Raw genomic sequence first — 27,620 nt, 5'->3', positions numbered from 1 at the left:
CTAATAACTTAATTTTCCCAATATAAAAAATTAAATCCAGACATGTGAAGTGATTTTGGGTCAATAAACTTGATTTGGCGGATTAAAAACACGACAAGGCTGTCAGAAAAGAGCGAAAAATCGGCCACATGGCCTAACATTTTCAACAAAAGCCAGATTAATTATTTTCAGGCAGTGAACTCTTTCTCTTTCCACCGCCTCATTCTATTGATTACCCTAAAAATAATTTGAGAAAGTGGAGACGGTGCGATAACTGCTGGGTGCCTTGTCGGATCCGAGGTTGTTGTACCTCCAAATTTGACTTAGCCTTCTGCTAAAGTGTTTGCTGAGCCAGATAAGCCATCTGGCTTAGAGCTAGCTTCCTAAATAGAGCATCAACAAGGGGCTTTACATGCAGTACGCATGGGTATGTGCTCCCGAGTACGTGTGAAAACTTTCAATTCACTTAGTTTTGTTACTCGTGAACTACTCGCTTTCAGTGTCTTGAGTTCTTTCGATCCCGAGAATCACTCACAAGCACCAGCCCCCAGATAAGAGGCAATAAAACGAAATTGCACCCATGCAGGGACCTTTGGGGTTCACCAATTCGAACTCCGAAGCCACATGTTGCAGGCTGTCAAAGTAGCGCTGCCGAAGCGCATCGCGTGATTTGTGCTATATCTAAACTTTCATGCGGATAAAGTTAACATGACAGTGAAAGCCCCAAACTTATCGCAAATATTGAATTTGGAATAACAACATGACATTTGTTTTACTGCTGTCTTGTATTTTTAAATGGAAGCGATTATCCGCAAGTTGTTTTGATGAAATGTTTAATTTGAAAGAGAAGACCCCGATGCAGGATGGAGCACACAAAGTTCAAAATTAACTAAGGAACTTAAACAAAATGAGGTAACTACTATTTTCGAGCTTGAATTTAAGAAATCCTATTGCACTTGAACTGTGTGTACTACTTAGTACCTATATTTATTCGTACTTAAATATGCATGGTAATGGTAATGGTAATAGACATTTGACGTGTTCGATTTGTGGCCGTACGGACTCCTTCTGCCCGTCTGTATTTGTTTTGGCCGCCTGGTCACAAGGTCAGGCCGTCGTCATCGTCGAAATTAATATCCGTAGGTCAAAAAGGTTAGGCGCCGTTAAGTTAGTGTGTTCAAGGTAAGGCCTAATCGAGGGCCATAAACCAAGCTCAACTAGTGGATTCGATTCAGGGCGGAGCCAAGCCATTGGCATTCGGATAGGCCATCTCGCGCTACGTCGTCCTCATTATTGGGTTGACCCTATTCGAGCCTGGGATGTGGAAGAGCCGGAATAGCTCCGGCTCCACTTCGTCACCGCGAGACGTGACTAACAAAAAAGTCTGGAAAGCCTGGAAAAGTGTGTCACCACGTGGGCCCCTTGGCCAAATCTCAAGTTTTTCCAACTGCAGCCGAAAAGCCTCCATGCACACGGAGGTTAATATGAGAAATGGGTTCAACATCTGCTCCGAGTTCTGGTCTTGGGCTGGGGCTGGGCTGGGGCTGGGGCCTGGGATTCGGTAAACTCGTTTAGGTTGCCGCCCTCATTGTGTTTTTTCCTCATTTTTGGCCCGTGTATAAATATCCTATAGACAGCAGATAGCAGACAGGGGCACTGGAAATATTTTAATGTACCTACGATACCTCTGCCGGCTGCATTAGATGCAGGTCACAAGATAAATAGCACAGAACACGATTACACATATTGAACAAGCTGAAAACATGATCGAATTACTGCAATTTCGTGTGTAGCATTTTCCGGGCCGACGCCGAGGAACCAATCCGAAGAACATTGGTTCTGTAAATGTTTTCATTTGTGGGGTGGTCTTTCGGCCAAATTAATTAAACAGACATAAGTCATTAATCGAATGCATGTCGGTTTTGAATATTAGCTTAGTCACGGCTTAGTTTCGAGGACTATTAAAAAGAATGACCTTTACAATATTTTCGTCTGTAGGCAGGAAACCAACTATTTCAAAACTTCTGAAGACGTTAAATCTAATGATTACTAAATGGTGTATAAATCTTTAAGGAATCAAATTCGGGAGAAAAAAATAATTGCGACACCGCAACTTTCCCAAAATTTATAAACGAATATCAATTAAACAATTATCTTAACAAGCAACTGTTAGAGTGAATATTACCAATCGATTGAAATCATTAAGGATTTTAATACAAAACACCGATACTTGGCACTTTTAAATAGCTAATTTATTGTTTTCCGCTTAAACAGTCACTCTGATTTTTTGCTCTTAAATGGCTAATAAAATCGCTAAAATAAGCACCGATATATAAAGCGCAATAATGATTTCATGGCTTAATTCTGTGGCTTTCCGAGTCTTTGAGAGTCACGAAAATGGCAACAAATTACCTATTGTATAAGCCGTGCAAATTTGTGGCCCATAGTTAAATAATTGAAAGAAACGCCATTTGCATGTGCGAACGCAACCGAACACAAGAGCTGCAGGATTAATTGCGGACTCGTCCGCTTCCGATAGTTCTCAGGCTTGTTTATTATTGGGAATATATCAAGGTTCATTGGAGTGGTGGTGGAGCCGAGTGTAGTGTACCTACCGGCGAGCGAAACGGGTTTGCTGCTCCCACAAAAACAAGAGTGGGTTTGTTGTCGAAAGAGAGTGAGTGAGTGCGACAAACCGGCTTTCTGCGGCTCAGTCTCAGTCTTAGTCTCAGTCTCAGTCTCAGTCTCTGACTTTCTGCGAAGAATTCTCCCCATCGGCGGCAGATAAGCTCCACTAGTCCAGCACTCTTTCCGGACCATTGGCGGCGGCAGTAGCACTTCGACGGCGGTGCGCTTTACAACAGACCCGGATCGGATCGTCTCGTCTCGTCTTGACTCGTTTCGTCTCAGCTCAGCTCTACCTACATAGCTGCGATTAAATCGTGAACGCGATCGGAATCGGAATCGGCATCGAAATCGGGATCGGTGGTTGGCCAGCAGGCACTACAGTATAATTGCTGCAATTTAATGTGGACGGTGAACTGCTGACGCGGTACATACTTTTCTGTTTGCAACTGGAGACTCCACTTTAATCGCCAGCGAACAAAGAACGTTTAGCGAACGTTTCGCAAAGTTCCCAAAATAATCTGGCCCGGTATTGGGTTACGCCAAGAATGGTTTCCTAGTAGTGACTGACAGGTCTGCCTGCACGGGATCTCCATTAATTTGAACCGATCCGATCGGATCCGATCGACTTTGATCTAATCCGAAGGCAAGGTCGTTCGAGGTTCATTCAAGCGAAGCCTCAAATTGGTTATCTGAGCAGCTTAGAAAACACGGATCATTGAGAGCGCTTCAGTATCGGTTTTCGGTCGGTGTCTTCAGTTGCTTGACTTCGAAATAAAATTTATTGAAGACGTGCTCGACGCGGAAGGACCGTTGGTAAAAACGCTCAAAAATGTGCCTCTAATTTAGACCCCAATGTGCTGCAGCGAATTTAAGACATGGACTATTAATATTCAGTGCGGGTCCGAAAATGTCAATCACTTGATTACAGACGACAAACAAAATCAGTGAAGTGCTCGAATTCGGGTTGCATAAATAAGACGACCACATGGAAAGTTGAAATTAAGAGTCAGACTGTGAAGATACCGCGATTTTTCCCTGGAGTTCACATCGCAGCTCTTTTTAACCATTCAAAAGGTATAATTGAACTAGTTTGTATGTACATATTTAATCAACTCACAGTTGGTGTGCGAGGGAGAAAATGAAATATATAAATCAAGTCTCTTCAGACGAGACAATAACAAATAATACGAAAGTAAAGTTAAAAGTAACTCTCCTTTGTCGTATTTTATTGTGTAATTTTTAATAAGACGTGTCTGATAACATGATTTGGGAAAACAACCTTAAAATGGATGTTTGATTTATCTCTTTTATAATGCTGGATAGTCCTTAGGCTAACAGACTTAAACAAAATGTATACTATATCTGTTAAACCATTTCTCAAAGCTTAGTTTTTTTTTATATTCATTTGGATCATTTAAAAAAATAGTCTTCAAATCAGAAAAATTGCATAAACGTTGAAACATGTTTTTCGATGATTGATCGTTTATTAATTAATTATTTCAATAAACACCCTCCTAAAGACGACAATCTTTCAAACCTCTTTATCTGACATAAATGATCTCGTTGGATAATTTTCCAGTATACACCTACTTTGGGGCTAATTAAGGGGATAATCCCCCCCAAATACTCGAAACATCAAACCATATGGTGAATCTAATCAAATCGTTCAGGCCATGTTGATGGATTACATAACGATGTACATTCATCTGCAGCCAGCCAGCAAGTAAGTGACTGTTGCTGCAGGAACAAGCCAAGTCGGTACATATATATCTATATATATGTATATATTATGAGCCTCACGAACATGGCTACCAGCCAACGCAAAAGCAAACACAGGCACAAACTCAAACTCAAAACTACATACCTGGGCACTTACCTGTGCGTCAACAACAACAGCAGCGGAGCGACCTTGCCTGACCCACTTTACTCGGGGCAGTGCCAAAATTGACAGCTTTGCGGCATTTTAAAATTTATGCTGCAGAATTATCCATAATGGATGTGTTTTATGTGCCGTCCCGTGCGTGCTCGAGCATCGAAAATACAATCGTGCCCCGTTTAGCACTGGGGTTTTTTCGTACTGTTCTCCGCTCGTAACTCAAACTTTTCCCGGCCATCGATCTGCCGCTTGCTTTCATTTATAAAAATCCGACACGCCGCTGAGGGGTGCAGTCAGTTAGCCAGCCAGTCAGCCAGTCAGTCAGATTGGTCGGCGGTCTATGATTTATTTTGTGTTTTGTGTTTTGTAGTTTACGACATCATGCATCGCGTCGAGCCGAGCACATTTATTAATTGGGGGGCCGCCTGTTGGCCTCTCCTAAAACGCCAAATTAGACTACTGGAAAGCCATTCGATCGCTGCATCCCGATTAACAGTGCCCGGAGACGGGGACGCTTAAAGTTAATTACATCGGCATCGCGTTCGTTGCCTCAGTCTTTCGATTGCTGCGAGGCAACGGGACGCACGGCTACATCCACATCCACATTCACATCCACATCGACGTCCACGTACTGGCACTCTTAATGGCGACTAGTTCTCGGCGGTTGCCCAACAGTCTGGAGTCGTTAAAGTGTCGTTCAACCGCGTCTTAAAAATACAATTCGGAGTCTGAAGCCTCGGCCCGGCCGCATGCAGAATGAAGAACAATAACTGCGCGAAGGCACATAAAGACATTTATTTATGCTCGACGCCCACAATGTCGCCGCTGCAGTCTGGGCCGCTCTTCGCGTACCGCTCTTTTCGTACCGCTCTTGGCCAAAACTCTTGGCCAGCTCTCAGCGCGTCCCATTTGCCGAAGTGGAAATAAATTTTTGCTTTATTGAGGAGAGCAATTATGGCCTACAACGACGCGGCGACCCCTAACAACGCAAAGCTGCAATAGATTTTCTGTTCTTCAAAACAGCCCTAGCCTCCGCTCCAATCCCAATCCCAATCTTGGTCCGTTTGCACTGAGAGAAATTGGTTTAGGTAAAGGAGTTTTATATCGATAATTATGCGACTGGTAGTCAGCAAACAACAAGAACATGTCTAAAATTAGAACTAACAACTCTCGCAACTATTCCTTTTGAAATTATAAACGAATATCCTTTTTTTTGAATGAATCTCTTTATGTTTATATTTATATGTTTAGCTTTTAAATTATTTTTTTTGTAATTGCTTTTTTTAAATGTTTTTAAACTGTGCTGTTGTTGGTATCAATGCACTTTCAAAATCTCATAATTTTATGCACGATTAAATAGTTAATTCACATAACTGAATCCACGTTATTGAGCAGGTTTCATAAACCAAAAATAATTTATTTAGTTAGGAATTTGTTATAGGACTTTATATTGTTATAGCTAATATTGATTTAAGTTTTGGCTCCGGATTCAGTTCGTAATCGAGAATCGAGTCTATTCAAAGTATTTGTCATCCATTTTGAGTATTTTACAAATCTCGGGGGCAAAGCTTTGTTTGGTCCTTGTTTTCGCCCAGTGCCTTAATGCCCCGGGCCGCTGATCCGCCAGCCAGCCATCAGTCACAGCCCTTGTCTGGCCTTCTCCCTGGCTTCCTTCATCCGTTGACGGTTGGTAATCCAGCAGACTGAAACTGAAGGCTGGCCAACGGCAGAGGCGTTCGTTCGCGCTGGGTATGTATAAGTCGGATGGCTGGGCTTGGGCTCCTACGGAGCGAGCCTGGCTGTGTCAGTTGATGCGGCTTTACTGCAATCCAAACAAGCATTAGAAGACGGCGGGATGGGTATTTAAACCGCGCTGCAAATGCGAAAATAAATGTAAATCAACTCGGCAAAAGAGCCTGAGTGCATTTTCTTATAAAAGTTCACATAAATTAAGCCAATTAATTTCGTGTCTGCCAGCGGCCCGTGTCTGGGTGCCGATAAAGTCGAGATTCAATTTGAGTATTCAACACGCTGCCGGCTGGAGGATCAGATCGCAATGGAACGGAACGGATCGCATTGCCGATCGCCGTTGGCAGTGTGGCTGGCCCCGGGTGGAATAGACTCTGGATTGGCTTGGAACTCTGGCCAAAGCCAAAGCCAAAGCCGAACCATCTCTGTTGCTGTCTTCGCTGTCAATCCCACGCACAATTTTATGACGCTGCTCGCTGTTATTGCTGTTATTGCTATTATTGCTGTTATTGCATTCATTTGAGTCTTTTATTTACATTTTTATTTTTTGTTCGCTGTCGCTGACGCTGTCGCTGCGTTCGGTAGGGGATCGTAGGAGCCGTGGCCCGAAAACAAAGCGGCAGCATGACGGATACAAAATAAAAGAAGTGGAGTCGACAGGCGAGACGAACCAGGTCCCGGCGATAGAAGAAGGCGCGGGCGATGACGCTGTAGATGCTGGGGTTTCTTAATATTTATCAGACGATGATGGCGAGCTGGAACGTCGGCGTTGGCGTGTTGGCACCCCGACTAATCGAATAGTCTGTGGTCCGGTCCAGCCCCCGTGGTCTGGGTTTCTGACTCTAGATCTGGCTATGGGTCCACATCCGAATTGAATCTGTAGTTGAATCCATCCGAGGGTACAAACAAAACATTGTTTGTGCTCTTCATTTACAATCGACTGTGAACTGCAGGCCAAGTCTGTGAGTTGTTGGGTCTCTGGGCCTCTGAGAGCCTGCAGTTGAACCTTGTCTAGGCCCCAGTGCGTTCGTTGTTAATTGTAGGAAAATGGCTGAAACAAAGGCGAAAAAACGCTGCCATCCAACTGCTTGGAATTGTTGAGATGAAAGGAAAACATCACAGTCGGTCCCGACGATAATTAAAAAATCTGGGGAAACGGCCATAGTTCAACAAAAAGTTTTTAGTCATCCATAACACGTACGTCAACCGAACAACCGAACAAAAAGTCTAACACACAATTGATAGTGACGATAGTGATAAGTACTAGTGTTATTACTCTCAATTAGTCATGATTTAAATGATTATGTATGTAATTATCACAATAAAAAGTATGACTGACTTTCTCACATTTTAAAGCATACTATAGTTTCACGCCCTTGGCAGTTATTTGCCAAGAATTCACAAGAGACAAAGAAAATTCTTAGAAAGCACTAAAGTATTTAAGTCAACATTGATTTGAAGATAGGAAACCAGTTATACGTTGCATATCATTGGCCTTTTTTGTTAAAAGTGTTCACAAAGCCTTAGATAACCGGGAGTAGCTATATAAAAATATTAAAACCATACATTATGTTCATGTTTTGTAAGAGTTCTTAAACATGGCTCGAATGTCTCAGGTTTTAATCTTCGTTGCTTTTTAGTACTGATCAATAAATCCTTGCCAGAGGCGATTGAATAATCAGTGTTTGCTAAGCACTTTATGGGACGCAATTAAAATACAGGAATAATATATTAAAAACGCTGCCGTTCTCTGGCATGCAGCAGTAGTTATCCCTGTTGTTTCCATTTTGCTCAGCTATATTGGCTTTATGCGTATTTATTTTACCCAGCAAGGCGCACCCAGAAACACGCCCGCAGCTGCGGCAATAAAAACTTTATAGATGCAGATATGTACATACACTGCAAAAATCGACTGCAAATACATGAATAAATATACGTGTGTGTGCTGACGAGCTGACAGACAGACAAAACCCCAAAGACGGAAAGGAACGGCCGGCGGCTTCGGGTTCGGGCCCAGTCCCAGTCCCAGTCTCAGTCCCAGTCTCAGTCCCAGTCCAGTCACAGTCACAGTTCCAGACCCCAGACCCCAAGCCCCAGACCCAGCCAAAAGCCCAGCTAAAACCCAGCCCAAGCCCCACGCCCCACCCCCAAAAGTCCAAACAGGAAAGGATAGACGGGGCTTCTAGCTTGGTGAAGGACGGTCGACGGTCGACGGTCGCATGGGGGACACGAACGAACCACGAAGTAAACGTTGATTACGAGTCTGCGCCGCTAGCTGCCTTCGCCGTCTGCTGGCGGATACACTCGGAAAAAAGTCCAGAAAGAAAAAGAAAAATAGAAACATTGGTTTAACCTTGATGATCACTTTTGTAGCCATTAAAGCATCTGAACTTTGTATAAAGGATGCTTAGATCAGAAATCCCCATTTGATTGCCCAAAAATACTTGTGAATTATAAAAAAAATATCGAAAAAGAAAAACTTTTTTATTGATAAGATTTAATAAATGTTAACAACAATTGTGAAGTTTTCAAAATATTAAATTTTTTAGGCAATACTATATTTTAAAAACCCAACTAGATTACTGCTTCCCTTTTAAAAACATGAGAGTAGAGTAGAGTATTTTCATTTATAATTTTTCTTTCCATTTCCCATTTGGGCAGTACCTAAATAGTAAGAAACAATAATAATTGTATTTAATAAAATAAGAAATATAGTTTTTGACAAAGCAACTATTCTCAATTAAAGGCCCCCATAATTTTAGCAGTGCAGCAGTTTGTTGCTGCCCGCTGTCTGGCTGCGAGCTCTATTGTCGTGAAGCAGATTAGTTTGCCATCAGGTTCAACTTTATTTGCAACACAAATTTTCATTCTAGTTGTGTGCAGCCACGGCGCAGTCGCAGCCAGCCAGTTGCAGTTGCAGCCCAGCCCAGCCCGAATCCGAATCCGAATCCGAGCCCAAATCCGAGTTCGAATCCAAGACGAGACCAAAAAAGAGACAAAAGTGCACGGCTCACGAAGCTGCGTGCTGAAGTTGCAGTTGGTTTTTGAACCGGAGCCAGGCCAGCCCGAAAATTGAACAACGCCCAAAATCTTGTTTTGCTCCAGAGTGAACTCACGAGCTGTTTCTGTGGCGCGGCCGCAGTGGAGTGGGAATCCAATCCTAGCCTATAGGCAGAGACGATAGACGACGGCCTGTATACCGCAGACTAGACCAGAGACTAGACCACAGACTTGGGCCAACTGCAGAGCAGGAAGGCATTGATCATTAGCTGCGGGTCGAAGTTTACATACCCTTCACTTGCGACACAGTAAATGCGGCCTGCAAATATTTCAGACAGCAGTGGCAATTTGCAACCCATAAAAACACTGGTTTCTCATAAAAATGAAAAGCATTAACATGTCAATTTCCCTTTTCCTCATTCCTGCTTAAATTACAAGTGTTAATGGTTCTTTTTATTGATGTCTATATCCACAATTGAAATGGCTGATTATAAAATACAAGCCTTACATTAACAGGAAATAAAAGTCGTAAGGCAGTTATCCACCTATTCATTCATAGAGTTCTGATATAAAAATAGTTAGGGCTTTTAAATTTGTTAAGGAAAAACCCAAAACCGACAAGTTGTGCCTCATTTCTTAGTTTCTTCTTTCTAAGCACTTTCAATATGTACTCTCACCTGATCTGATATTTAATAACTTCTCTTGACATTCATAGCAATAATAAATGAATCCTTATTAGGTCATATCATAAGCAGGCGAATCAGATACTGATGCTTATCAACTAACAAAATATCATTTAAGCCATTTAGAAGTAAATGACACTAATTAGGTCATCATTTCAAAAAACAGGCTACAGGCATTCAGCTGCTCATGTGTTCCCCCGTTTCAAAGACATTTCTGTCTTTAGCACAAATTAAGCCATTTTGGGTGGTAATAAATTCAACTGACTCATACTCCTTTCTGCAAAGAAATGTAGTCTTGCCTGAGTCCGCGGCGTTATGTGAACGATTGTTTAATCCTATATATAGATGGCGGAGAAGTAGCAGCTAGCAAATAGCAAATAGCAGCTAGCGAAACATCAAGGCGTTGGCTGCAGATCCAGCTTCGGATGGAGACCGGGCCAACTTCATTGCCAGTAGTATGTAGTATGTAGTGTGTAGTGTTTAGTGTGCAGTGTGTAGTATGTAGCATGGAGCTGGCCAGGCAAGCTGTCTGACTGCTCCGGCTGGTATATGTGTTAAGAGAAATTCGGTCAAATGGCACAAATATTGTGTGCCGTGTGTTACAGTTGTTGCGCAACAGCAGCCCCCTGAAAACACGGAGCAGGCAACATTAAATAGGCAACATTCAACAGGCAACAGGCAACTGGGAACTTGGAACTTGGAACTGAGAGTGGAACTGAACTGGGCCTGGCGATACTTGCAAATGAAGCATTATCGGCCATTCGGGCCAGTGTGCATATAACACAGATTCATTATGTGCAGCCTTTCTAAGCCAAATGCGGGCAGCAGCCAGAAAATATTGCAACACGCTGGCGACCAAAAGCGAGGGTGTCGGGTGGCCATAGCCTCGCCTCCAACTACAACTCCAGCTCCAGCTCCAGCTACAACTCCAAGTGGGGCTGCCTGGGATCCGACTGACATAACTGGTCATTGGCTTGTGGCTGCAGCGCGGCTAAGGACTCGACGATGCCACTTAGATGCAGCTGCACAAACTGGAAATTGGCAAATACAGCTAGCACAAACGGCCGCGGCGGACGGACAAAACCGGATTGCCAATAGCTCACCGTCGAGCTGTTCGCAAAAAAGTCTGAGCTCGCAATTTAAGCAGCCGAGGTTCGCTTTGTTTCGGGCCAAAAGGAGCTGCGGCTCTCCACTGCGAAAAGTTTTAACAAAATAAATTTTTACTTTAACAAATCAACTTAAATCCAGTTCGGTTATTTCTTTTAAGCTCTTAAACAATACAACATTAAAAACAACAATACAAGCCATTTCAAACATTCTTACATTTTCTAATACATTTTTTTTTATAATTTTAAAATTTAAAGTATTTTAGATATTGAAAAACATATTTAAACGTATTTATCTGCAGGTCAATTTATAATAATAGCTTAAGTTGTTTACAAGTATTTAAACAAGTTCTCGTATTTAAACTAATCTGTAGTTTGCAGATAAATTGTAAGCTTAAAAAAATTTAAAATAAATGTTTTCGATTGGAAACAAAACGAAATAAACCTAAAACTTATCAAATTAAAGGTAAACTTCAATATAAAATTATAATTATTCGTTTTAATAGTTTAATAAAAACATTGGTCTTGTAAATCAGAACTAGGATTGGGTTCACATTTTAAAAACTTAAAATAATAATACAAGCTATCAGCTAAGGTCTACAATGTTTGAAAACGAAAACCATATTCAATACATTTTCAATTAAAATAACTAAATTATTGACTACTTTGCATGAAATTTTCCCCCAGTGCATCGCTACCGCTGCTGCTGACTCTTGGCCAGTTTTGTAATTACGTGGGGCACACTACACACGTGAACGCTAAGGGCCAGCAAAGCCAGCAAATGGGGCCAGCAAATGGTCCCAGGATTTGGTCAATGATTCGCCGCGGCTACTGTCTGCAGGCTCCGGTCGATTTTCCTGTAATCGAGCATCCAGAACGCTCGCTTCTTTGTGCCCAGATTGCCACTGGATGTCGGGGTCCAGGCCCCTCAATTTGCTCAACTGCTGGGCTTCGGATGGGTGCAAAAACGCTACACTGTCATTTCAACACCGTTTAATGTCCGCTGTCATTTGTGTCAGCGTTACGGTCCGAGTTTTATCATCTTTCACGCTGTGTGTACTTACCAATTTGAGCAATTTAGGCTAAGAAAACGAAAGCTAAGAAAACGTCGCGATCTATTTCTTGATTTCCTTCGGTGGCTGCTGCCCGCTGTCTCCACCTAAGTATCCGTCCGTCAGTCGTCCGTCAGTCAGCCATCTGAAAAAGCGAGAACAATCACATTCCCAAAGGTTTATGGAATTTTCATTAGAATAACGAGTTTTAATAAGAGCCGTACAAGAGCAGCAACTAGACCAGAAACGACCGCGATACGATTTGTAAGAGTAATGTGCCGTGTCTCAGAGAAATGCGTCTAAAGTACCGCTTGTAATTGTCGCACATGATTAAACGTAATAAAATTTTTTCGCGTTTAGACAGACGAGACGTGACCGCTTGAATGACCGCGTTACCAATTCCACAACTCGGTCCGCGATGATGACCGATATGATGACTCGAGAACGAAACTTCAGCCAAGACATAGCCCAATTATCTGCTATACATGGTGTTCTTTGGGCCGGCAGGCACATACGAGTGCTACCTGTCAGGTGACCACATAATCCCACTCTCTCTCTCTCTGAATCAGATGAATCGACATTTAATCTGGGCTCTTAATTGCGCCAAGTTACATAAAGGTCATCAGAGCTTTATGAGATCTTTGGCTGGTTATTATATGATTCGACAGAGATCTCTGAATTGCATTATATTTCAACTCGAACAATATAAAAGTTATTAAGCTGTCATATTAATATTAATTTGCTATCCCCATATAACATCTTGCATTTAAGTTTATGAGATAATACATTATGAATGCTTAGTAGCGAAAAGTAATATAATTTAGATCCGCCTTCTTATTGAACAAGCCGTAAAATAAATAAATCCATCATAACGTCGCTGGGCGCTGAGTGAGATAGTTATGCCCTTTTTAGCCAAGTAATCGAGAGACTTTGCGAAAAGTTACGATAGGGTCATTAAAATACTATACGAGTTGTAAACCATTTTTATGAGACGATATCTGGTTTCCATTCTTAGGGCAAAACAAAAGTAATTAGGACAGCCATAACCTTTTCAAGTGTTAGGTTCATAATTTATGCCCATTTCAACATATTGCCAAAACGCTTTCAGCTCTTAATTTTCGGCTCACTCATTTCTCTCGTTCGTATATGGCTGTTGCACAGACATGAGTACAAGCGGCGGAAAAACATTGACCAAGTGGACTTAATCGTTGTGAAAAGTCGTTGCTCAGAGCGATTGCATAAAGCGCGAGTATTTTGTTAATTAATAATATTACAACTCGGCCTGCTGTTTGAGTATTTTGTTACAGTGCCAAAAACAGTGCGGGGTGTGCGACAAATAAGCAGTCGTAGATCTCTTAATTGCATTATTTATCAGTCAGCTACCACCTCTGCCTCTGCTCTGCTTCTGCTGCGGTTAAGCCGTACAAATTGGCCTCTTCTGTTGGTCATGGCTCTGGCTTACGGAAAAATGAAAGTGCTGCAGTATTAATTATGAAATCTAATTCGATTTCATAGCGCTGCCCAGCCCGCCCCGAACGGAAAATGAAAGTAGACGGTCGGTTGGTCGGTTGGTCACTCAGCCGTCTCGTGGACCGGACGCGGTCTTAAACCTTAATACATAGTTCACACTTGCACACCCGAAGCGATCCAACTGCAGTCCCGACTTGCTGCTCAGATTCGTCTTGGCCCACAAAAGTTATGCATTTGGCTCGGACGATGATTCGGCGTGGTTTTAGGCCGTGGTCACCGCGTTGCACAACCACTCTGGTTTCCCAAGACAACCTTTTTAAAAATCCGTAGATGCAGATCAGATGCCCTGATACCATTTCATTGGTCAATGATTATGCATTACAAGTCTTTTTTTAAATTGGCTCTCTAATTGAATTACCATTAAGCCCCGAATTAACACTATTCATTGATACGCATTGCGTTGTAATTAAATTTTAACAAGGTAACCGATTTTTTGTAGCAAGAAAATTTCAATTTTGATTTTTCCAGAGATTAAATTTTCAATTTCAAAACAGATTTGAATTTTAATTGAATTTAAGCAGCGGAACTGCAACACTTTTTTTTTTTGCATATGAGGCCTTTTTTCACACTTTCAATTAAATTGTTTAATAATATAGGCAAGATTGTAAAAAGCAACACTTTATCTCCTATGTAAATTTAAACATGACTCTTAAAGTAATGAAACCACAAATTGGGTTTATATGGAAAGGGTTTATTGATTCAATCTTTTCAAATGTATATATTAAACCTTAATAGAAACGGCACATAGCTCAAGTTTGCAATATTCTGCGCATTAAGCATATTTGCTGATACTGATAAACTTTCAATTAATTGTTTCAAAACTAGGCAAGCTTTTAAAAAGCCATACTTTATGTTATATGTACATAATTCCAAAAGTACCAAAAAAAAATTTAATTTATGTGGAATCATTGATACAATGTTTTAAAATTTATAAATTAAACCTTAATAGAAACGGCATATTTCTGAAATTTTCAATCTTCTGTAGATTAAGTATATTTGATGATGCTGATGAACAAGAGATCTTATCGTATGTTAATTAAAACTAATCTCTAATTTTTGGCCATCCCTGTTATTACAGAAATGGCTTCCACAAGTAGCAGTCAGCCGGAGAAGAGCCGATCACATGTCCCGCTATGCCGCCTGGGAACGGATCCGATCAGTCGGACGAGCGCGGCTGAGGAGCCCAGTGGGCAGAGGGAATGCTACTACTTCACCCCAGCTACCTCCCCGCACCACCTCCATCACCATCGCCAACATCACCACCGCCTGAAGCAGAAGCAGCAGCAGCACCACCGGCATCATCATCATCAACATCATCAGCATCAACAGCAGAGCCAGCAGATGCAGCACCAGTGGCCATCGCGGCTGGGTCCGATTGGTCCCTGGCTGGGCGCAATGACCGCCTATCGACTGCTGACAATCAGCCTCCTAATTGGCATTCTGTGTCCACATCACGTTCAGGGAGTGGACCCCAAGTTCGATCCGACCACGCGCATGCGCCTGGTTCTGGTGCCGGCGGACGCACAGGTCAACTCGGTAATCTACAGGTTGCGTGCCACCGACGAGGAGTTCGACTATCCGCTGACCTTCGAGTTCGTGGGCGATGCCAGCGCCTCCACCGTCAAGGTGGAATCGCTTCCCTGCACCAAGTACAACTCGGTCTGCCAGGCCAACATCGTTCTCCAGCGACGACTGGAGCCGGGGCGGTACTACGACTTCCAGGTCTCGGTGAAGGACACCAAGGGCGGAATGACCACGCAGCTCTGCTCAATTACGGCCACCAATTTCACCACGCCGCACGACCTCATCTTCCCGCACAAGCCCGGCATCATAATGATTCCCGAGGTGAGAACACTACCCATCCACATGTGCCTTTGGCCAGAACGTTTCAATTACCAATTACTAGTAACGCCCGTGAGCACATCCGTCGAGAGATTCTATAGCACTTAGAAAAAGTTTGCTGTTGGGGTCTTAGGATCGAAAGGAATCTAAAATAAATGAAGAAGAGTTTGATAAACTAAGTGTAGTTTCTTATCAACAAGTATTTTTGATTTCAAAATTCTGTAATTCAAATCATCCTCAAAAAAGTCAGTGTTATTTTCAAAAAGGATTACAGTCTAGCTATTCCAAATTAAAATTTGAAATGTTTTCAAAATAACATGTGTTATTAAAAAAGACAAATTTTTGCAAGTGTAACCAATTTAATGAAGCAGTAATCAGATAAGCCATTAGAAGCACGTCTCCCAATGGGAAGATGCTATTCGTTTTTCATAAGCGATGCTCGTACACGATAATCATTGTTATGGTGCAAAATTACAAGCGCATTCGGACAGGGTCAAATGTGTAATTTACCCGACCGAAATATCAAAAGTTATAAGTCTCAACCCCGATTTATCTTTAAAGGATGCTAAACGCGGCACGGAATTGGATTACGTAATTGCCCGCAAGAATCCGCTGTTTCAAAAACCAGTCTACCTCGAGTTATGGGTAAGTGGAGAATGAGACCCCTAACCCAACGGAGCTCATGATTTATGGATCGTACTTTTCGCCAACAGGGTTCTCCGCTGTTTGCCATAAGACAAAAAATCGTATCTTCCGAGACCACAGAAGGCACCGTTTTCCTCCTAGGACCACTGGACTTTGAAAAGCAAGCCATGTACCATCTAACGATACTAGCCAATGTGAGTAGTGATTTTTAATTAAAGAAAAGTATGGATAACAAAGTCAAAAATCGGACGCAGGATGCCTATGCTGAGCCTGGTCAAGACAGTCGCAATATTGCGGGAATGGAGATTGTGGTTATCGTCCAGGATGTTCAGGATCAGCCGCCAGTGTTCACTTCTGCCCCACCGGTCACCAAACTGCCACCTGGAATTCTGCCAGGAGATAAGGTAATATCCCTTCCCCATCTCCTAAATATATAAATTGCAACTCATTTGGCCCTGCAGATTTTACAAGTTCATGCAGAGGATGGCGATAAGGGAAACCCCCGGGAGGTCCGCTACGGATTGGTCTCCGAGAACAATCCATTCACATCGTTTTTCGACATTAACGAAACAAGCGGTAAGTACAAGATTTTAACAAGTGATCTATTTCTATGCGGAAGTGCACTTAATTTCTAAGGCTGAAGCATTTATCACAGAGATAACACACTGTAATTCTTCCTACGAGAGTCACCGTACTGGGAATGCCTATATAATAGTTACTCTTACCATCGTCCACTGTAACAAAATAAGATAACATCTTCATGGGACACTGATAGTGCATAGATAGGGGAAAATTTCAGCTTTCTGCGGGCTCAGATGCATCGCAGATTCCCATAGATGCAGCGGGGTAAGAAATCTGCACCAAGCTTTCGCAAATATAGTCGCAGGAAGCAAGAAAAATGGTCTGTGCATGGGCAGCGGACTTAAAAATATTGACCGCAAGTAAAGCAAGCAAAATAAATTGGACGAAAATCAGAGACCACAACAACGCCAGGAATAAGCGAGAGGGAATGGCTGCAGAAGAACGTCAGGTAACCGATATTAACATAACTACCAGGTGGTGCGGTGGTGCAGCGGATTGGTTCAGGAGGGAGTCGGGCAACACGGCAACCCGCTTTGTCGTCAGACTCGTTAGATAGAAGCAGCAAGCAGCAAACAGCCATCGCCATCTGCACCCCGCCTCCGATTTAGCCAACTTCCTCCGACGTCAGCGGCAATACCCGTTCGTTGCGGCCAAGTTCTGTGCCGCAATTTGGCCCAAACCACCACAAGGCAGCACCACAGAGACTTCCTTGTTTCGTGCTAGTCTCGTCTCGTTTCGTCTCGTCTCGTCTCGTTTCTTGGCTTGTCTTGGCAGTAGCACTTTGATGACTTTGGCTATAAGGCCGCTCTTGCCCCTCCATCGAATATAATGGCCAGGCTGTCTCCACCTCCACCTCCACCTCCTCCTCCTCCTCCTCCTCCTCCTCCTCCTCCACCTCCACCTCCACCTCCACCTCCACCTCCTCCTCGACCCTCTCCCTCCCCCCATTTAACCCACAATTTCCTTCAGCCGTGTGCAGTGGGAAGTGCTTTTGCGAACGGCCTTTGAGGCCTGCCATGAAGATTCACAGTTTACTGGCTGTTTCCAAATGAATTTCAAACTGCAATGCCTTCGGGGCAAAACAATTAACAGCGTTGTGGTCGATATTCCCACTGCCCGGATTTGTTATTACTACCAGAAACGAACTAATTATTTAACGGCAAAAACACATAACACAAGACATTGTGCTTTTCTAAGCTACTCCAAGCTGATTAGTTATTCAAATTGTGGGTGGCAAGGTTAACCAGGCAGCTCTGAGCCTTGAGAATCTCGGTTAACGTAACTACGGCGCCGGCTAATCCGCCGAAAGTTTATGGGTGGGAAACTTTTCTCTCGGTCTGCACAGATTCTTTGCATATTACTCAAAGACCACCGGGGAAAAGTAGAAGGCGACCATAAAAAAAGCGTTCAATAAAAAATTGGAAAAAAGCATAATCAACTTGAACTGAACTTGGCGTGGGAACTGCTAACTTTCTGCACCATTTATCAGGTTTACTGATGACGTCTGGGAGCAAAAGAAAAGCGCTTCTGATGCCAGAAGCAGAATCTGTGCATTTACAGGTGCCTGGAACTTTGAGTTTTCTCCAGTGCGCAAATCACCCAAGAATAAATGCAGAAAAAAGTGTAATTCCCATAGTTGACCTTTATAATTGCCTTCTCCTGTTGATGATGTGTCTTTTGTAAGGTTCCATAGACCTCAGGAAATATGAAAAATATAAATAAATATTTAGATTAAAATAAATCATAAATAAATCAATCAGCTTAACAAACATGTTTTATACCTTAGGTGTTATTATTGGCAGATGTGTTATTAGTATTAGCAAAATGGAACATATGTACATACATGTAAATAGCTTATTTGTGGGCCATATATTCAAGTAAAAAACATAATTTTTAAATCTTGTTTTTTTGATTAAAATATATAAGCATGGCTTTATTGCTCTAATGAGTTCATAATATACATTGGTTTAAAGTTAATGAAAATATATATTGTCTAGTAAGGAAGTTCCAACATGGACATACACTTTTCTAGAATTTTTAGGAGTTCTTAAAAGTATGAACTTTGTTTTTAGATAATGCACCACCCCAAAAACTGCACTCTGAGTCAATCAATGTTTTCTGTTTTTTTCGGATTGCAGGTGAGATCTTCCTGATGCGACCCCTCGAGGACATTGCCTTCATCACGCATGTGGGTGATCCGGTGCTGCTCACCGTAATTGCGGAAGAGGTTAAGGTGGGTCGTGACGAGCCGCCCGCACTGGCCTCCACGGTCCAATTGGCGTTCTTTCTGCCCGATCGCACCAATTCGCCGCCGTACTTTGAGAACGATCAGTAAGTACCAGCAGGTTCCCATCGCAGCGGCCGGGGGGCACAAAAAAAAAAACTAAAAGGGGATGCGGGGCAAGGGCAAACCTGCTTAACCACTATGGGTCCCTCCAAGTGCAATTTGGCGAAGTAGGAGTGATGTTGCTTATCCAAAAAACCAAAACCCAAAAACAAAAACAGAAAAGACAGCAGTGCTGCGACCAACACAAACAACAAATTTTAGCCGCGTCCATTAGCATAAAGTCCTAAAATTCTTGGCATAGGCAACCACGATGACGGCGACAAGGCGACGACTTAGAAGACGACCAAGTCGAAGACGAGGACTATAAACTCTTCTGCTGAAATCAGCGACTGCAGCATCCATTTAAGCGCACTAACTTTGAACTCGAGTCCGTCCCAGCCGAATTCTCGACAAACTGGAAACTGCCAACTGGAAGTCCAGCTGCAGTCAGAAAAAATGGCTCTTTAATCAAGAAAAAGTCCTTAAATTTTGATGGATGCCCATAATTCAGAAAACAAACTTCAATTTGCACAAATAAAATATAACATCCTTGAAAATTTAAAGCTATAGGTTTGGCCATATAAAATCTATATACAAAAGTTGCCAAAATATTTTAAAACAAAAAATGTACAGATATATATTGTTTAATAATATCAACCTGTCCTATATTTAAACAAACAAATTGCTGAGAAGGGTATAGACCTATTAACTTTAGAAATTCCCAATTATTTGATAAGGTGGAAAAATTTACGAGTATATGTTTGTTGTATATATATATATACATATATATATCATTTAAATAACCGAAATGGGTTATATGTCTGATAAGACATATACTTTTTAAAAGTACATGATATAACAATCAATTTATTTGCCATTAAGAACATCTCAAACTTTACGTTTATATGGCAGATTGCTTATACAATTTCTTAGTTAAGTTTTCATAAAGAATGTCTTCCCCAAAGAATGACAGAAATGCTGGCCAATTTTTTTGACGACTGTAGACGTAGCTTGTCGCACGCCTTAACAACAGTGTACAGCGTTCACGAAGTTCTTTCCCCATGCTAATCTCTGGCTCACGACTTTCCTCCGATCTGCTCCCCTCCCCGCAGTTACGTCTCGAGGGTGGACGAGAACGCCCCGCAAGGCACCGCACTGACGTTCGTTGATCCCTACGTGCCGCGGGTCTACGACGACGATACGGGCAAGAACGGCGTCTTCTCGCTGACGCTGCTCAACAACAACGGCACGTTCGAGATCACCCCGAATGTGGCGGAGCGGAGTGCCGGGTTCCTCATCCGGGTGCGGGACAACTCCATGCTGGACTACGAGCAGCGCCACTCGGTGCAGTTCCAAGTGCTGGCCCAGGAACTGGGACCGGCCACCAATCTCTCGGCGCTGGTCAATGTCACGGTCTATATCAACGATGTGAACGACAATGCTCCGGTCTTCGAGCAGCCCGCTTACTCCGTGGAGCTGCCCGAGAACATGACGGCAGGCACCAAGGTGGTCCAGGTCCTGGCCACCGATCCAGATTCCGGTTTGGGCGGCAAGGTGCGGTACACGGCCATTCTGGGCTATCTGAACACCTCCCTGAACCTGGACGCGGAGACGGGCCTGATCACGGTGTCCACCAACAAACATGGGTTCGACCGGGAGGTTATGCCCGAATACCACCTCTACGTGGAGGCTCGCGACATGGACGGCGAGGGAAATCGGGCTCAGGTGCCATTGATACTCAAATTAATAGATGTGAACGACGAGACGCCCACCTTTGACAAGGACCTGTACGAGTTCATACTCACACCCGATCTACTGGGCTTCACTACCACCGCAGTGATCCATGCGGAGGACAAGGACGCCACTGCGCCGAATAACGAAGTGCGCTACGAGATCATCAACGGCAACTACGACAATCAGTTTGTCTTGGATAAAATAACCGGCGAACTGACGGTTAGGGAGAAGATCCACCTGCGATCCAAGAAAAATGCCAAGACGAGAAGACGTCGGCAGGCGGGCTCAGATGGCGAGGATACGGATATATTCATCCTGACCGCCAGGGCCTACGATCTGGGAGTGCCAGTGCGTTTCTCCACCACCACGATCCGCGTTTATCCACCGGAGAGCCGGAAACGCACTGTGACCTTTGTGGTGCCAGGGCACAATCCAGACAAGGCCAAGACCGAGGAAACCCTATCGGCCATAACGGGGGGAAAGGTGTACATCCACAACATCCGACCACTGAGACCCGATGAGCCGGGTGCCAAGGACATACCAGCGGGCAATCCGGGGATCAAGGAGCGCAGTGTGGTGACGGCCACCGTGATTTATGACAGCTCCTCGGTGGTGGACATATCGGAGATTCAGCAACGCTTGTCCCAGCACAACAACTCGTATGCCATCATGCCGCAGGATTCCTCGGGCACAGACGTAAGTGGCTCCTGGAGGATCGGGTTGCCTTATTGCGTTTAATAGACTCTTACCCCCTTGCAGACGCAGTACAAGGCCGAAAACAAGGTGCTCTTCTGGCTGCTCATCCTGCTGGCCACTCTGGTGGCTCTGACCATCCTGATCCTGCTGCTCTGTTGCATCTGCTCCTGGTGCCCACTTTACGGGGCGGCGACGTAAGTACCAAAATATATTATTAAACGTTAAACGGGTCAATTTACCATACACCCAGAGAAAAAATTCATAGTAAAATTAAACATTACTTACTTAAAATAACCTTTGAACTTGATAATGTAATTATTAACATATTAACTTTTCTTTTAATTTTAAACTTAATTCTGCATACTTAAAAATAAATAAATAAAAAGAAAACAAATAAAGGCACAAGCTAAATCAGTATCGAAAACATTTACCTTAAAGTGAAAGTATTAGGATTTATAATGAGTTTTCTTTGGGTGTATGTGCAACGTATGCAAAGGTCGCCAAAATATAAAAGAGATCTTTGGAACATATTGTACGAACTCTAAACCATCTCAAATCAATTGTATTTCTATGAAAAAATTTTCGCGAAAAACCGTTTAATTATTCGGAAATATGTATGTGAAACGTGTAGAAGACTTGGCTTTTAGTTTTAAACGTTCTCGAAATATTAAGATCCTAATTTGTACCAGTTTTTTAAGTTCCGTATTCAAAATTCATAAATCCGTTCAAAAGAAACTTTAAAGTTTAAAATAAAATGTGCAGTTGGCTAATTTCTTCTTTAAGAACTTCGCCTATTACAAAAGTTTATTTATAATATTAATGTGCAGTTGGCTAACTTCTTGTTTAAGAACTTCGCCTATTACAAAAGTTTATTTATAATATTAAATTCATAGCCCCGTTCAAATATTACAAAGGCCAACCTTTTCTCAAAATCTTTGCCTATGTTAAAAAAACAATAAAAGAAAAAATTAATTTAAATATTTTTAATTACTTTACAACCTGTATCAACAAAATGTTCAAAATAGTAATCTTATTCTAACGACGCAGTGTCAAAACTACTGCCCACCAAAATGTTATTATGGCACTCGGCTTGTTCACTCCGTCACTTAGTCGCAGAGATAAAAGCTAAGATGAAAGTTATGTAATTGTAAAAACGGCACATTGGGAGTGCATAAAAAACTCGTTACAAACGCACATATAAAAAGCCTTAAAGTTTAATGGTTGCAATAATAATTATTTAAAGCCGACTTTCGAATGCTAAATTGGTCATGGGTGAGCCGAATTCCCCAATTAATTATTACCATATGTAAAGTGGTCAAGTATTTACGGTGCCTAGTAAATGTTGCAGCTGTAAACACGCAATTCCATTTTCTTAATGCCGTACCGAATTTATTAACTGAGTCAAATGGGCATTACTTAACCAACGTCTAAGTACTGAGTACAACCCGATTGCCTAAGATCAACGGGTGGACAAGTATTTAAATATTTCTGGGATCATTTACATTTAATCAACATCACAACCATTCTATCTATGTATAATCTTTTATTTTTCTCTTGTAGCAAAAGAATAGTTAATATCAGTAGAACTGAAGACGATGTGCATCTAGTGCATAGGGAAATGGCAAATGGAAAACAAACAAAATCTGTTCAGGTAGATTTTGAACTTTTTCGAACTCAATTGTAGTAGTAAACGTAATGCAAACGCACTTACCAAATTCCAAATTGCAAAAGCTGTCAATTTTAAGTTTTTCATTTTTGATTTCCTTATCGACTACGAAATTTTTCACTTTGCAAAAATGGCACACAAATCATAACGGATGTGGAAGTCTATCTAACACGTTTGAACTAACCTAAGGGGACATTTCACGAAGCAGTTATTTTTCCAAATGAATTATTGTTAATTACTTCGTCAATTAATGTGTCGTTCAATTTTTTTGACTCAAAAATATGTAAACATTTATATTGCTATTTTATTGTCATTATAATCAAGCCTTATTTATGTTATTTTCAAAAAAATTTAAATCTAAGCTCAATTAGCTCTTTTAAAGCTAAAAATACTTTTTCAAACAATAACTGCTTAGTGTTAAGTTCTCTTGCGTCTTTGCTTCATATGCATTATTAAATTCCCTAAGTATTATTCGCTTTTTGGTCTTAGTAGAATTTGTAATAATCTTTTCTAAAACCGATCCATAACCGACTTGCAGGTCGCCGAGTGGATGGGAAGACGCGATGCCTGGTCAGCGGAGAAACCTCCCGATAACCGAACGAAGCCCACCCGCTGGGAGTTCCACGATGGACGTGAGCAGCTTGACGAAGACGTAGGAAGGGGCCAGGACATCGGCGGGGGGCGTCACATCCAATCGGCCGAGGAGCAGCAGCGACGTGTTCGCATCAAGTAAGACATTAGGTCGGGATTCTGAAGAAAACAAAGTTAACTCTAGCTGACTTCCCAGGAATAACCGCACAGCCAAAGACGATCTTCATCTTAATTTTCATAACTCTAGGACTAATCTGATCAACGACCGCGACGTGTACATGGAGGATGTGATTGAGAATCGGGATCTGGCAGAGGACAGGGAGCACATTACCCGGACCCGGGTGAATCGGCAGGAGTACGCCCGGAGGAAGCAGTACGACTCGGATGTCCGGCACATCGACGATGACTCCATGCGAAGGCACGAGATTGATCGAGGCAGCGACATCGACTTCAACACCGCCCACAACAGCCTGAAAAGCAAACGGGAGCTGTTCATTAAGGACGGAAATGTGGAGATCCTACAGCTGATGACCAGGGACAAGACTAGGGATGGCTTGAATCTGGACGACGATAATATCTACGTGAATGTCCCCCTGAAACCGGCGGGCAATCTCTCCCACCCGCAGCTTCTGATGGTGGATAACTCCGGCAAGGAGATCCTGATGCGCAGGTTTATCGAAGAGCAGCCGGACGGCAAACAGATCATCAGAGAGCACTACCAGATAGTTCCAGGAGCCACATACATCCAATCGATGCCCAACGAGGTGCAGCAGGGATCGACCCTGAAGGGGGATACCTTTCCCTTGGGAAAATCGGGACCAAATAGCATAGTTTACTCCCAACTGGAGCCGGAGGTGAAGGTCATTCACACTCAGCCGGTGCAGGCAGGTGAAGGCGTCTCTTTGGAGCAGCAGATGCAGCCAGCGGTTTCCAATCAATCGCTCACCCACGAACTGGAGCACTCTCTCAAGCAGCAGAATGCATTGCTCAGGCAGATTCTAATGGAGAAGGAAAAGCTGGAGAGTGCATACACGCAGCATGAAGTGGCCCTGGAAACACAGAGTCTTCCCGGCCAGTCTATGGCCATAGGAACTCAGACGGATTGTGATGCAGGCACCCAGACAGAGGGACTGGATGGCGCCTTGGATGCAGAGATTACCCAGGCGAAGCCCTCACGCCGAAGAGCCCGCAGCGAAAACGATGAGTCCATGTCGGAGGATGGATACGAGTACGTGCGCTTCAATCCGCCAAATAGTCCTGAGGGAGTCTACTGGATTAAGCGTCGGCGGACGAAGAAACGGCCCAGGCAACCCCGCAAGCGGATCGTGATGGTCGAGGAGGTGAAGCGCAAGATCCGGACGCCCATCAAGGAGGAGGAAGAAATCCAGGAGAGGAAGAAGCGCGTGCCACCCAAGAAACCGCTGCGGGAGACCAAAACGAGTATCCTGCGCAAGCAGTTAAGTGACGAAAGCCGCAAGGACCAATCCCGAAGCGGGGAAAGCCAAACAGGCAATCGTCACAGGTCCGAATCGGATGCCAGAAACCGTGAGTTGCCCATGGAGGTAACCGACTCCATGGATGAACTAGCCAGTCCGGGATCGCACAGCATCCGAAAGATACAGGTGGAGAAGTACTACAAGCACTCGGATGCCGATTTCGACGAGGACGACACCGAGTACTCAATCGATTCGGATGGCGACGAGATCGTGATTAGAACCAATTACCCCAGTCGGAGCCAGGAGACCGAAAGGTACCGCAGGGAAGAGAGGACCTACGTAGAGCCGGAGGAAGCAGCGGGTCGAAGAAGGTCTCCGAGGAAGCCTTCGCCAACGGACTCTCAGCCAGAAGCCATGCCGCGACTGTCAAGGCGCGATAGCTCTAAGAGGACTTCCAGGAAGCAAACGTCCTCCGAACCCCCGCACAACCGAGTATCCATCTCCAAGTATGAGTCTACGGTCACTGAGAACGGCAGGAAGCTGATGTCCACCTCCACGGAAATAGTTGGCTCCAAGCGTTCCCTAACCGATCGTAGTTATCAGAGTGAAACGGAGCTAGGTGGTCCCGAGCCGGAAGAACGCAATGTGCCGAAGTACATGGAGTGGTACTACAATAAGAAGAAGGCGTCCGTAAGTGGACGCACCTCCACGGAGTCATCCAAGTCCCAGCCATCCAGCAAAAAGAAGGTGGGAGCAGCGGAGAAGCGGGTTTCGAAAACCAGGATCACTGTTCATCCCAAAGAATTCGAGGACGATGAGGAGATTAATGGCAGATACAAGCCAGAGCCTGCACCCCGAAAATCGCCTCCGAAGGGAAGTCGCATGCTGAAGGAGGACCGGGCTCTGAACAAGCAGCATAAACCAAAAATCGAGACTGACACGAATCACCCACTCCTCCAGCACTCGGAGCACCGTTTCGAAAGGGAGAACGCCCTGGAGGTGCCGGCTGCACCCACCAAGCTGCCCCACTACATGTACCCGGAGACTCCGCCACGGGCGGCTGCCGCCAACAAGGAAACCAAGTCCACCAAGGAGCCCAGACCCAAGCCATCACCCATCCGGGAAAACGAAGTCAAAGTGTCCAACTCAAAGATCTACGTGGAGAATCGCGGAGCGGGGCCTCCCACGCAGAAACAGCTGAATGCCTCGACTCTGGAGGATGATCACGATTCCGGAATAGCCATGAACTCACTGCTCAACAGCCTGGGACGCAGGAATCCCATTGCCGAGAAGAAGAGCGTCTTCTCCATCGCCTACGACGATGTCAGCCGAGTGAAGAAGATCAACTCGGGGGGCGAGTCGCCGCAGTACTCGTAGGATCGTAGGATCGTACGATCCACTACAAACCCTGCAAAGGAACAATCATATGTGATAGCCTCAAAGGCTCCCTACCTGCGAATCATCGAACCAACACTATCTGCAATACTGTATAATATACACCAAAAGCCAGCATGTTACCCATTCGTAGTCTACGGGATGTTGAGAAATGTTCAACTCGTTTCCGTGCACCGAAAGTACGTTAGGACCCGGATCGGTTAGCCACTTTCATTTTACCCTTAAGCCGACAGATGTAGTTCAAAGTTTTATATATAATGTTATAATTAGAAGTTTGGTATGGAACCGACGTTCAAAAAGGTTACTACATCTCTAATCTACGAGGCCCTGTCACCCGATTTATTTAGACGATATTTGCCAGAACTTGGGGCCATGCCGCCAACGTATCAACTCTATCCTATATTCATAATGTACTGGACTTTGCATGACCAAAATTGTTAAGAATATTTATATGGATAATGTTTAATGGATCTTTGTACATGTACATACATTTGTAGTTATATCCCACAAGTCATTACCAAGTGCTTTCCTACCACAAACTTGTGCAGATGTGTATGTACGTAAGCTAATGTATACTATGCAGTCGAATAAACAAATGCCTGCCATATTTAAATCACTTGCAAATATAATCTAATAAATCAGAAGCAAGTTTTTGTAAATACTTTAAAGATAAGGCTATGCAAATAAATCAAATTAATCCCAAATAAGGTTTTTTCATTTTGGTCATGAGTATGGGAACTTAAAAGCCGAGGAATGAAAAATGTTCTGCAAAAGTTCATAAAATTAAATTTGGCTGGTGACGTAATTTAAAATCTATAAATCGGGAATGGTTGCGTTATCTGCAAAAAAAAACTCTTTTAATAGACGATTACACGTAGTCGAAGACCTAAAACTAAGCAGTCATTTATTAATTTTTCCTACGTATTGGCAGTTGTTGGCTTCAAAACAACAAACAAACCTCTAGGGTTAATTTTAACGTGTTTTTATTCTTCACGCTCCATTCAACTTCTCACCCCAACTAGTTAAGTGTGTGTATAAGAGCTCAAAAGTCGAGAGGAGAGGAAGTGCGTACAGCATTCACACTTCTCATATTAAGTACTTCTT

General features: G+C 43.3%; 1 protein-coding gene across 8 annotated transcripts; it reads left to right on the top strand.

The window, feature by feature from the left end:
- Positions 1-15: 15 nt before the first annotated feature.
- LOC128251852 (cadherin-86C) lies at positions 16-27,237 on the top strand. Of its 8 annotated transcripts, none has more exons than XM_052979079.1 (12): positions 16-891; positions 14,682-15,448; positions 16,007-16,090; positions 16,159-16,284; positions 16,345-16,494; positions 16,552-16,666; positions 18,811-19,003; positions 20,111-21,428; positions 21,474-21,622; positions 22,989-23,079; positions 23,633-23,823; positions 23,882-27,237. In XM_052979079.1, the coding sequence occupies exons 2-12, from the start codon at positions 14,684-14,686 to the stop codon at positions 26,496-26,498; spliced, it is 5,799 nt and encodes a 1,932-aa protein (XP_052835039.1). In that variant the 5' UTR covers positions 16-891; positions 14,682-14,683; the 3' UTR covers positions 26,499-27,237. The 8 variants fall into 8 exon arrangements, 5 of the variants coding, with proteins under 5 accessions (XP_052835039.1, XP_052835043.1, XP_052835042.1 ...); XM_052979083.1 differs by lacking the exon at positions 16-891 and adding an exon at positions 2,781-3,681 and having other exon boundaries at positions 23,633-23,835; positions 23,933-24,030; XM_052979082.1 differs by lacking the exon at positions 16-891 and adding an exon at positions 2,782-3,681 and having other exon boundaries at positions 23,933-27,237.
- The last annotated feature ends 383 nt before the right edge of the window (positions 27,238-27,620 follow it).

The sequence above is a fragment of the Drosophila gunungcola genome, chromosome 3R, assembly GCF_025200985.1.
Source record: "Drosophila gunungcola strain Sukarami chromosome 3R, Dgunungcola_SK_2, whole genome shotgun sequence".
Classification (NCBI taxonomy): Eukaryota; Metazoa; Arthropoda; class Insecta; order Diptera; family Drosophilidae; genus Drosophila; species Drosophila gunungcola.
The sequence above is the reverse complement of the archived record's forward strand: the minus strand, read 5'-3'. Positions and strand labels throughout refer to the sequence as shown.